Below are 12,915 nucleotides of genomic sequence, written 5' to 3' on the forward strand. Positions count from 1 at the left end.
TGCCTCCACTCTTAAGTTCCTCGAGGGCAAGAACTGTATTGACTTCATCTGTAGGTCTTGACAAGCAGCCCAAAGTCCAGCACAGAAGAGGAGCCCATGCATGTTAATATGTATCAGTTATTATAAACAAGTATTATAGATAAATAAGGGAAGACCCTGGAATTTATCTCTGGACTTCAGTTAAGGCTCTCAATCCTGTGAATGTCACACCCAACTAAACAGCAGCAGCACCAACTAGTTTCAATAAGACTTCAGTTAAGGCTCTCAATCCTGTGAATGTCACACCCAACTAAACAGCAGCAGCACCAACTAGTTTCAATAAGTGGTTTTATTACTGGTTAGATTTTACAAATTCTGATATTTGAACAGACTTCCACCTTAAAATTCTAAAACAACAAAGCAACTGTTGGAGGGGGTTTGATTTTTTCCTTTTTTTTTTTCTTTTTTCTTTTTGGGACTATTCAAAGTAACAAACTGGGGTTTTTTTTGTTGGTTTTTTTTGTTTTTTGTTTTTTTACATTTTGCTCTGGTCATAAATATACAGAGAGAAAAAGTGGGAGAAAAAAACAAGTCATCCAAAGTATGGAGATAAAACAGTATTCCTAAGGCACGTGGCAGTCTTTGAAAATACAGAAGCTCTAGCCAACTTAAATTATTTGTTGTTTTTCCTCGCTCAGTCCACAAAACTGTACAGTGACACAAATGTTGTGTTGCAGATCGATCTTCCAAGTAATTCCTCAGCCCACACCCGCTGCATTAGCCGGACACACAATTATTTTCTTTCTCTGTTTCCAGGCGAGATCCTAAAATGTGGTTAGTTAGTTGCTCAAAGCCTCTATTTTAAAATACACTTGGAATTCAACTAAAGATAATTTCTTTTTTAAAGAAATTGTGGGGCAGGGGGGGTGCGAGTCATTAGAAAAGGTTGGTAAGAGTCGTTTGTGAGGGGCTGTGAGGCTCATGGCCCTCCAGGTTGCCAGGCACAGAAGTTAAGACGGATGTCACAGTTGGCAGGGTGGGACTAGTCAAGTCTGTGAGGGTGGTGGGCGTGCTGGAGGGGCTGAGCGAGGCATTGGAGAGCTCCGAGGCTGGCCCCGATGGTGTCCCCGTCTGCAGCGCCGCCTCCGTGGACTTGTCCACGCCCGTGTTTTCCTGCCGTAAAAGGTTGCGCCTGAACTTGGCCCGGGCATTCTGAAACCAAACCTAGTGGGTCAAAAGGGAAGGCCTGGTTAGGAGAAGGCAAGCAGGGACACGAGAACAGCAGCACATTCCCCCAACCGACTGTTGAACTCAGAGGTACTAATCAGTATTTTGGGGGAGTTAAAAGTCATACTGGCAATATTTTGTTCTTAATAAAATAAAAATTTCCTTTTCTCTAGTTGGCTATTACTGGTTTCCCTTTCAGTTAGAAGGTCCCAGAGCTGAGCTACACTCTGCAATATCGCAGCCTCTAGCCACGTATGGCCGCTGATCACTTGAAATGCGACTAGCATTTCAGTTTGTAGGTGAAAACATACAATAGAGTTGAAGACTTAGCGTGGGGAAAAATTAAAAGTAAAATATCTCAATAATTATTTTTATACTGGTTGCTTGTTGAAATGATAATATTTTAGAGATACTGAGCTAAACAAAATGCATTCTTAATTTTACCAGCTCCTTTTTGCATTCTGAATGTGGCTACTAAAAAACTTTAAAGTGTAAAATTACGTTTGTGGCTCACATTGCATTGCTATTGGACAGCACTGTTCTGGAAGATGTACACAAACCAAATCTTGATCATTTCTCACAAAGGTTGAGAGATTTGTTGTTTTTGGGAATCACCTTTAAGCAGGCAATAGGTCCCAGAAGTTCTTGTTGGTACAATTTTGTGTTTCCTGGTCAGTAAGTCTGAGAAATACTAGGATGGCGTAAAAAACACATAGGGATCAGTCAGTAAAGAGTTACTAAGAGGAAGAAAAAGATACGGAACCTAGCCTCCAGCACCATCCATTGGAGAAGCCACGGGGTACCCTAGGCCCACGGGTTTCAGGTCTCAGAGCAGAGGGTGGGCAGGGTGGGAACGGCTGCCTGAGTAAAACAAAACCAGGGAGGTTGTGACTTACAGAATCCCTCTCCCAACCTGCCGGGTGCCAGTATCATTTATGAGGGAGGCGGACTGAGCTACAGAGTTAGGATTGAGCTTGTTATGAAAAGAAGACCAAAGGGAGAACGAAGGTTTACTTTCAATTCTCCTTGAGCAGACACACACATACCTTTGCACTCATACCTCTGCACGCGAGTCTGTACACACTCATGAAGACAAGCATAGAAACTTATCTACACAGCACCACCTCCCCCAGCTAGTATGCCTGCTCTCCTAACTGCACAGAGGGTCTGGCTGTACCCCGAGGTCATCAAAGTACTTTGAGAGAGGCTTAGGAAATCCAGGCCACTGTTGGGGATGGAGGGTTGTATCTCCCAAAGAAAAAAAGCCCAAAAGGCAGGGCCCCTTCACTTCCCTTTGTGCAAAGTAAACACCCGCCAGAAGCCTCCCCATAAAACAAAGGGCCTTGGGGAATTCTATAGATTCTGGGGTGTCCAGTTGCATATTTCCAGATGTGTCTGCATCTGCCTGTCTTCCCAGTGTCTCAGACAGGGTGGGAAGGCCAACTCCTGGAGCTCCCTTCCCCTGGGGTCTAGCCCCAGCTACAGGGGCCTGTGCCCTCCAACCTGCCTTTTTGGTGACCTGATACAATTTGGGCTCAATCAAAAGAACAGCTGAAAGAATCCTGGAACAAGGAGGGAGATAGCGTCCCCGTGAAGTCAGAAACAAAGCTTTCTCCCCAGCACACTGGGTCTTCTCAGGAAGAAAGCACACTTTCCCCGGGCTTTCCACACAAAGCAAGCCCTTCACCTCTTCTGGAGGTTTGCAAATAAGTACAGTGCTTCTAAGACCACCCTCCATGTGCTCTTCTTGTGGTAGGGGGTCCTTCCCTTCCCAGGCTGCAGAAATCTGTGGAGGTGGGACTCTGGTCTGCCTAGCCCAGGAAATGGCTGATGGAGAAATGGATGGAGAAAGCTCTCAGAGGCCCTCAGAGAGAGGAAGCGACTTCCACAAAGACTCATGGCACATTGAGAGCAAGGAAGGCCAAAGCCACCTCTTCCCATTGTCCTGGTCACACACTGTGTATCTGACTCTCCAAGCAGTAGCGGGGAGCCCACGGGGGTGGTGCGTTGCCCATCAATCTGGGGCTCCAAGCCCTTGGGAAGGGCTGGAACCAGTTAACTGTCAGCTGTTTGCTATTTCTCCAGCGTTGCCCCTAACAGTGGTCTGTAAACAATGACACCATCTTCCACAACTGCCTTTGCTTTACTGGATTTGAGGCCCTGGAATCTGGTGGATGAAAATCAACAGCTCAACTGACAGCCGGCTGCTGAAGGCCTTTGTGTTGGGTCTGTTCTTTGCCTTAAGGAGGGCCTCAGCAGAATTCTCTCTCAGATACTCCAAAAGCCCACTCCCAAGCAGTTTTTGGGGCAGGAACCCTAAGTCATCTTTGTGTCCTGGGGACACAGCACAGGGACTAGCAAAGATTAAGACTCAGTCACATGCACTGAGTTACCAGTAATAATAGCAGATGACATTAACAGACCTCAATATGCCAGGCATCATGCCACCTCTAATGGGCACACTCACAGGCTATGTGATAAGCCAAGTAAGGGGAGGTGTCACCTTATCCCCATTTTATAGATTTAAAACCAGACAGGCTCAGAGAGGTTAGGTCACTTGCCCAAGGTCACACAGAGGCCAAGCTAGTATTAGAATCCAAGAATCCAGGGTTGTCTGCCATAAAAAGTCAAGGCTCTCTCTACCACATGATCTTGAATGAGTCAGCAAGTGAAGGGAATGAATGAATGAGTGAATAAACACAGAAGCAACTGTGGTGCCTTGGAAAGAGCACTGGATGTATCTTCCAGATCTGGGTCTGCTACTGACCAGCCCAGTGATCTTGTGCTAGCCCTTTACCTCTGGGTATGCCTCAGTTTCCCTACCTGTACAACAAGAGGGTTGGAACATACCACACAATCTCTATAGCCTCTTGGGGTTCTCACAGGCTGGGATTTTAGGGCAGTGGGAACAAGGAAGGAAATGATCTGTTCCATCCACCCACCCATTATCTTACACTGACAGCCCTCCCTCTTCATCAGCAGAAGTGGCTTACCCTGGTGCACGGGGGATCCCCAGTCAGACCCTGGTGGATGAGAAAGCCCACAGTTATGTGCCCCAGCCTCAGGCACCAACTGGCCCTGCAGGCTGGGGAAGAATACCCTTCCTCAGGGTTCTCCCATCCAGGGGACCAGAATACCCAGTGGGAACCCCAATTTGCATCACAAATCCCCTCCTGGGTCACTAAGGAAACCAGTCAAAAGGCAAAATCTTCCTGCCCAAATATGTCCACTGCAGCTCTTTTTCTGTAATGTCAAACTAATGGCTGTATCCAAAGTGTCTGGTCAGAGTAGACAAGTGAACCTCACGACACTGTCACTCCATGCAAGTGCAGTAGAAATGTCTTGTGACAAATGTTATGTGAGAATAAAAAGAATTTAAAAATTACATCCTCTGGTATTGCAACTTCATAAAGAAAAGACTAACAAGTATTATTCACTCATGAAGTGCCGGGTATTGTCTAAGCAAAGTTCTAAGCACTTTACACATACTAACTCACTTGAAGGCGTACAAGGTAGGCCCGATGTTATTGCCAGGTGAGGAGACAGAGGCACAGAGCCCAGTCAAGGAGGTAAAGCTGAGATGTGAATCCTAGCAGGCTGGGATCCATGCCCTTACTTACTTAACCTGTACACTGCACACTTGAAATGTTGGCTTCAGGTTCTCTTACATGGGTAATTTTTCCCCCTATTTTTCTAACCTGTCTGTATAGCCGTTCTATTATTTTATAAAAATTTTTAAAGTTTTTTTTAAAGAACCAAAAATAACAAGCACTGGACTAGACATCATGAACCCTTGGTTCCAGCTCTAGGACTGCAACTACTTTGCTGTGGGGCCTTGGACGAGTCACTCCACCTCTTTGGGCTTCAGGATCCTCTCTTTTAAATGAGATTTGGGCCAAATCATCTATGGACACTCCCCATAGCCCTGTGCAAATGACAGACATAACAATGCTCACTCTCCCCATTTTATATAAGGGGAAGCTGAGGCTCACAGAAAGGAAGTGACTGGCCCTAGCATGAACCTCACCTCATCAGGAAAGCCATTCCTGACTACATCCTGCACCAGATCACATCCCTGTGTTATATACTCTAATTGTACCTCTGTTTTTCCTTCCTACCACTTCTATTTTATTTCTGTCAAGAGTTCAATAAGGGTTCTGTACTTAAATAAATGTGGGAAATGTTAGACAAAATTAAATCTATTCAGGATTTCTCAGTGCCTTTAGTAACACTAACGTGCTCTGATCTCCAAGAGAAAGACATAGTCAGTCTTTAGCATTTACCAAACTTAGTTGGCCCTGGAATCATCTAAAAGATATTTTTATTATGAGATATCTTAAATACACAGAAAAATATAGAAATTAGTCTTATCCCCATTTTAGTTATTTATAAAACACCTGGTTGCACAAATTTGTCTCCCTTCTGGATGGCATGTTTCAGCAGTGGCTGTTCACTGCTCACTGTTGGGGTCACCACTGAATCTTCAGGGCCTCATGCCCTGCCCGGATGTGGAAGAAGGTCAGCATATGTGTTAAATAAGTGAGTGGACAGAGGAAAGCTAGCATTCTTGGTTTCTGAGTTCTCATATGGGTTAATGACGACCAACCAGTCATATGAAGGGTGTTTTTAAACTGTTGGTGTTTAAAATGTATTTCCCTTCAAAGTCACATCAGGAACCCCTAAGAAGACCTTCACCACCCAGACCAATGAGCTCTCCTCCCCACTCCCCAAGCCCAGAACTTCTTAATATTCTGTCTTCCTGACCTTTCCCCAGGAAGGAAAAGAGGCAACTCAGAGAGGCTATGTGCTAAGGTCTCCAAGCCTTTACAAAGCTTAATGCCTTAATGGACCTCTGTCCAAGAGGCAATCCGTCTCCAGGTCACCTTGCCCACTGACAGAAAGTGAGTACTGCGGTTGTCATGCTGCTGATGAAGATGATTTCTAGCACTTTTTATGCACTCAGGGATTTACAACAGGATTCCTGCTTTCCTACCAAGACATGGCATCTGTGACCTGCTACTTCCCTTCTCTCCCATCTGTGCTGCTGCATTCTGCCCCTAGATCCAAGATTGGGGTGGGAATCACAGTCCCTACACTGTGCTCTATTGGAAAGAGCTTTGGAATCAGACCGATCACTTACTAGCTGTGAAACTTGGCAAGAATCCTAGTCTCCCTGAACCCCAGCTTCCCCACTGGCAAATGAAGATAATTAATTTTTTAAATATGTGCAAAAGGTTGGTAGATTGAACTCTCCTAGGTAAATGTGTAAGATTAACACACATTGAGTCCCTAATACATACTTTATAAAACCCCTAATACATATATATAAAGTCCCTAATATACACTTTGTCATTTCATTTGTTCCTTGCAATGACCTAGTGAAGTATTATTATCATCCCCATTTACAGCTGAGGCCACTGAGGCTCAGAGAAGCTACATCTCTTGCATCACATAGAGAATAAGTGGGACAGTTGAGTCTGGAGCTCACATCAGCTGATTCTAAATCCCAGGCCTACCACGCTGGTGGCGCTTATGCATTAGAGACTCAGTAACAACCTAGAACTCCCTACACACACGCACGCACGCACGCACACACACACCCCCCCCATCCTCTTTAGGAGTGAAGCCTCCACCTCGCCTGCCCCGGCCATGCACTCTCTCTGAAGGGTTGAGGTGGGCCACAGCCTGCAGGGGGCACCCAACACCCAGTTCCATTAAGCTGGTGTAGACAAAGGATGAGGAACCATTTCATGGGTATCTACTTTGTACCAGCAGGCACCATGCTGGAGTCGTCCTATTCATTGTCTCAATCCTCAAGAATCCTCAAGGTACAAACTATTATTATCTTTGTTTCGCAGATAAGGAACTGGGCTCAGAGAGAAATTAAAAGTGCCTGGATCACCCTGCTGTTAAGTCAGAAAAGATCTGAACCAGTCTGTTACCTTCCAAAGCCACATCACCAGCTACCTTACCCAAAACTGCTCCCATCCCTTCTCCCTCATCTCCCTGACTGCTAATGGCCTATCAGCAGTCAGGACACCTGGGAGAGAGCCCCATGCTATCAATGCCTAGCTTTGAGCAAATCACTTCATCTCACTAGTTCTTAAGCTTCTCATCTGTAAAATGGGCCAGGAAGTATAAGGTGAGGTGAATGCGTGGTTGGAAAGATACTGTTTTGCAAACTACTGCATTATTACCACCAGCTATTCTGTTAGGGAATATTAAGGATTTGTGCAGGAGATGTGGAGTTCTGGGAGGTGGGAGAACAGTGGTCTAGTGTGCCTTACTGGTATGACTGCTCCTCCTGCCAGAAACAATAACATACGTAGGTACTAAAATGATGATACTCACACTCAAAGGCAGTCACTGCTGGGTTGGCTTGGAAGAGAAAGAGCGATGCCCATTGATCAGACAGGCCGCCTGGGTGTGGATCCAGCTCTGCTCCTTACTAGCAAAGTGTGACATGGGGCAAGTGGAAATCATTTGGGCCTCAATGTTCTCCTCTGTACAGTGGGGGAGGAGGAATCATGCCCTACAATGAGGACTTAAGGAGCAAATGTATTTCACAGGCCTTTCCAAGTGCCTGGTACGGAGTAGAGCACTCGAACATTTACTGATTAGGAGACACACCAAAACTGTCCACGCTTTTTTCCCTCAACCAGTCCCATGCCCCTGGGCTTTTCTGAGTCCTCATGGTGGAGGGGCACAATCTCCATGGGGGCAGATGTGAGCAGCCCTGGCTCAGGATTCTAGGGGACGAGGGGGCAGGGCAGGCACTCTCCCAGGTCTCTCAGGTGAGCCTTCCCTCACACAGAGGGTGGTTGGCTCCTCCCCCATCTCCCAAAGAACCCCCTCCCCACCCCCAACTGGACACACTGGGGAAACTGAATGTGGTTCTGTCAGTACACCTACTAGGTGAAACTTTTTCAGGGCCAGGACTCTGGTTCATTCATATCTGGGTCCCTGGGGCCTGGTGTCAGTAGCTGTTTGGTCAGATGAAAGGATGGACAATAACTATGCTAAAAATCCAGAGTGCTCCTAAATCAGGTAACCAGGCCTCCTGCCTCACTAAGGCCAGCAGAGAGTGGCTCCTCAACCAGATGCAGGCTCAACTGTGGGCACTTTTTCTTTCACTTAATCTGGATAACTGGGAGATAGATGTATGGGCCCTCATGGTGCCAACTTCACAGATGAAAAAGCTATGGCTCAGCTACATTAACTAATTTGTCCAAGCATAAGACACACAGCCAGTGAGTAGATGAGCAGCAGAGGGGAACCCAGACCTTCCTGAACCCAGTTTCCCCACAGTGTGTCCCTGCTCTTACTCCTGCCTGCCTGCTCCCAGGGGCTGATTCATGAACCACCTCCACCCACACATCAGAAGGGTATCCAGACACGGGAAGGGTCAAAGCATCCTACTAACTAGAGAAGAGGCTGGCGACTGGTTCACCCAGGGCTGAGGAACGGAGGGGGTGCCAAAGAGGGTCCCCCGAACTAACCCCAAGAAATTGAAGTCTGAGAAAAATGGACGAGGGCGAGCCGAGACCCCAAGGACGCAGCACTGTCCCCGCCCCTGCTTGAGTCCAGGCCAGAGGAACCCTCCGGCAAAATGGACCCAAATAGGAGGGGCGGGGCCGGCGCAGAGCGCCGGCTGGAGGCAGACCCAGAAAGGCGCATCAGCGTCCCATTGGCGGGCCCTCGCCTCCCTCGGTCACGTCACGAAGCCCGCAAGACGAAGCTGACCCAGAGCCTCTCTCAATAAGCAGAGACGCGGGCAAGCAGGGCAGAGAGCCCCGACTCCCAACTCCCCAGAGATCTGAAGACCTTCACTCACGTCACAGTCCCTTCCCACCACTGCTGCCATCCCCAAAATGCTTCTTTTCTTTTTCTGACAGACTTGCAGGAAAACTCTGGGCGGCTGAGCAGCCCACCATCATCACCCTCAACACCATGGTGTTGCTTCCCTCCGCACCGGCCATCAGTCTCCAACGAACTTGGGCTGGAGGGTGTGTGAGAAGGGCCTGGACTCGAATCCTAGCACCTTCCCTCATGCTGTGAGACCTCATGGTCAGACCACCATCTCTCTCGATTTTCTTACCCCAAAATGTGCGTGGCTCTCCCTACAATCACACGTCCTGAGGAGCTGCTGAAAACTTGCCAAAAAGGAAGATATTCTCCCACGTTATCATTTTACGCGTGTGTGTGGGTGTGGGTGGGGGTGGGGTGGACTGAAGTTCAGAGACCAGAATAGCGTTCATTCTAATTGATTGATGCGCAGCTACCATCCACTGAGCGGTTAAGTGCCAGCTACCACGGTGGACACTTACATCATCTCAATGTTCCTCCAAAAAGCCTGCAGCATAGGTAATTTCTTGTGTCTGTTTTACACATCATGAAACAGGCTCAGAGGACTGAAGTGACTTGCTTGGGACCTCAAAATGAGTAAGAGGAGGAGCTGACGACTTGAGAAGTGGTGGCTCAAGGCTCTGCCACAAGTTTGGGTCATGCAGAAGCCTGGGAGTCCCCAAATGGGGGTTCTTAATATCTTTGGGGTGATGGACAGACCCTTCAGAAATATGATGAAAATTTTGGATTCTCTCTATCAAGAAAGCACCCTCACATACAAGTGCAATTCTGCCCAGTTTCCAAGGCACCCATCTACTCTCAAATTCCTTTGGGCAGACCCAGGAGAGCCCCCGTGGCCCTCCCAAGGGCTCTTCCCCCAACACACACACACACACAGACACACACCCAAACCTTGCTTCTGGGAGCTTCTGAGAAACAAAGAAGAAAAATCTAGAGACAGAAAGAAAGAGAAACTAGAGAGAGCAAGTGAGGAGCAAGAAGCAGAAGGAGCAAAGGGCTCAACAGCAGTTGCCTCAGACATGCATCCTGGGATGAGGGGCCAAGGTGGGTGGAGGACTGAAAAAGCATCTGAAATGCTTGAACCTTTTACAAAATGAACATGCTTGAGTGTCACTTGAGTAATAAACAGCAACCAAGAATTGTTTACAAGAAAGAAAAGAGACTGTGTGCAGACAAAGAGGTCGGAGGGACACACATACACAAAACAGAAATTGTGAGACAAAAATTGAAAGAGACAGTAGACGTTAAGTTAGAAAAAAGACTGTCATACAGCTTGAGACAGACTGAAGAGTTGGAGAAAGAGAAGAAAGAGAAAGGGAAAGTCCTTCCAAGGCACACCACCGCTGTGGACTTCCACCCCAAATCCTGGCTGCCGCAGATGCCCGCAACCCCTAGCCCAGACCCCAGCTGACCTGGAGGACCCGCTTGGTGAGGCCCGTCTTCTGCGCGAGCTGCTTCAAGTCCTTAGCGTCAGGGTTGTGGTTAATGGCAAAGTAAGACTTCATGGTCCGAAGCTGGTGGTGCTTGAAGGAGGTGCGCATGCGCTTCGTCTTCTGGCTGCTGGGGTACGGCTGGTCGCGGTCCAGGTGCTCCGCGTCATTCTCGTTGCAGCTCAGCGCTGGGGAGGGGACGCAGAGGGGGCAGGTGAACCTCCTAACCTGCCTTTGAACACACACACATTGCCTAGTCCACACCCACCCCATCCACCCGCCACCAAGTAATTCTAACCTAGAACTATACTGGCTGCGTGTTCTGCCCCTGAGATGGAGATATTATCCCCATTATATAGATTTACAGGGTAATTAGAGACTCAGAGAGAGTCACCTGCCCAGAGTCACTCTCCTAGGAAATGCTGGATTCAAACCTAGCTTTAGGAATCTAAAATCGTTCTGAGCCATCATGTTACAGTAACAGCTACAACTTGTTGATAGCTTATCTGACTCCAGCTGATGTGCTGAAGGGCTTTACTTGCACATTTCCATCGAATTCTCAATCAACCCTATTAGCAAGGCATTATATCCCCCTTTTTAAAGATGTTGAAACTGAGGCTCATAGTGGGAAGTCACTTGACAGAGGATGCAGGAGCACAGGGCCTCTGGGGCCCACAGTCTTCCTGTTTTCCCCCTGCAATCCCTAAGGAGGGCTGTGTCTGGTCTCCCCACCCCCGGTTTTTGGAACAGGCACCTTAAAGCTGATAACTGACATCTCTCCACTCTGATTTCACCCTCATCAATTCTCACACCCAGAAGTACTGCAAGACCCCTCGGCTCTGGGCACTGAGCTGAAGGTTGGAAATCATAGTTTGTAGTCTAATCTGCACCACTGCCCTCTGAAGCAGCTGTTTCCCAGTTTTACAAATGGGGTGCATGAGGCAGGGAGGTGAAGCAATGTTTGGGATTCTCATTAACGTGTATTTGACATATAGGGTATGCCTTGGCTTTCTGTACATCAGTAGGCATCACTATTGCTCCAAGGGTGGCTACTGCTGTTCACCCCACCTTAGAGAAGAGGAAGCTAACCCTGAGGGAAAGGAAGCCACAAGCACACAGCCCCACCACTGGTAATGGTTGAGCCTAAATTCAATACTGCAGTCCTGCTCCCTTCTACAAAGGCAGGCAAAGATGAAGCATGAGTCTTTGGGGAGCCTGTCCCTATCCAGAAGGTGCCCAGCAGGGGCCTAACTGCCAATGCCTAAAAGGCACTGAGGGTGGGGAACAGGGGTGGAAACCTTGGGCCTCAGAAAGTTGCTGGGCAACCTGGAGGCTGATGGGGACATGCAGGACCTCTCTCCAAGGTCCCCTCATTGAATCTGAAGCCATCCCACACATAAGTTCTTACTTTGGGGAAACCTCATAGGAGAGTAACTAATTCCCACTAAACTGGGACTGTATCTCAAGCTCCCATCACCTGCCCATAATAGAGCCACCAGATTTAGCAAAAAAAACCCACAGGCTTCCAGTTAAATTTGAATTTCAGATAAACACTGAACAATTTTTTAAATGTAAGTATGTCTCAAATATTGCACAGGACATACCTATGCTAAAAATTGATTTGTTATGTACTTAAAATTCAAATATTGCAAGTTATACATCTATATTAAAAAATTATTTGTTGTTTATTTAACTCAAACATTGCATGGGATACACTTATACTAAAAATGTGTTTGTTGTTTACCTGAAATTAAAATTTACCTGGGTGCCCTGCATTTTATCTGGTGACACTACCTCAGAAATTCTTCTGTTCTCCTGGTGACCTACTTCTCCCTGTGCTCAGGTAGAGAGGAGTCCTTTGCAGTAAGAATTTCCAAGATGCAGGTTCTGTCCCTAACCATGGAGCTGTCAGCAAGTGGCTACACCTTCTAAGGGCCCTTTCCCACAAGCAGCCAGGCATCCAAGTTCCCCACTAAGAGTGCCCAGGTGAAGAATGGGGTGATCCAGCCATTTAGAGGGGATCTGAGCATGACTCCAAATGGGATCCATGGAAACTGCCCTGCCCCCACTGCAGGGAGCGACCCTCTTCTGGCCCCCAGTCTCCAGCTCCACAGGGGGTGGGGCAGGCCTCCCCACAGGGAATCTCTGGGTCCAGCCCTCCACCCAGCCCCTGCCTGGGCCTTGCTGCTGTTAATGAGCTCCACTGGGACCGGTGCCCCACGCCCCCAAGGGCCGTGCCCTGAGTGTGGCTGAGGTGGGGAGAAGTAGTTCGGGGGAGGGAGATGGAAAGAAGCGAAAGAGACAGAGGTAGAAGACAGAGAGAATGAAGAGAGAGAAAAGGAGAGGAAGTAGGGAGGGAAGATGGACATAGCCAGAAAAGGAAAGAGAAGAGACAGAGGAAAATAAAGCAGTG

The 12,915-nt window shown here is 47.8% G+C and overlaps 1 protein-coding gene across 3 annotated transcripts in view; it reads right to left on the reverse strand.

Moving 5' to 3' along the window:
* Positions 1–313: 313 nt before the first annotated feature.
* Positions 314–12,915, reverse strand: part of LHX2 (LIM homeobox 2) — a 31,012-nt gene continuing 18,410 nt past the window's right edge. For all 3 annotated transcript variants that reach the window (XM_073224718.1, XM_017666177.3, XM_073224709.1), the window contains exons 4-5: positions 10,485–10,690; positions 314–1,203 (exon numbers count right to left, since the gene is read on the reverse strand). In XM_073224718.1, coding sequence (XP_073080819.1) covers positions 916–1,203; positions 10,485–10,690 — 494 coding nt within the window. In that variant the 3' untranslated portion in view covers positions 314–915. The remainder of the gene's footprint in view (positions 1,204–10,484; positions 10,691–12,915) is intronic.

This window comes from Manis javanica, chromosome 2, assembly GCF_040802235.1.
Source record: "Manis javanica isolate MJ-LG chromosome 2, MJ_LKY, whole genome shotgun sequence".
NCBI classification, from domain to species: domain Eukaryota; kingdom Metazoa; phylum Chordata; class Mammalia; order Pholidota; family Manidae; genus Manis; species Manis javanica.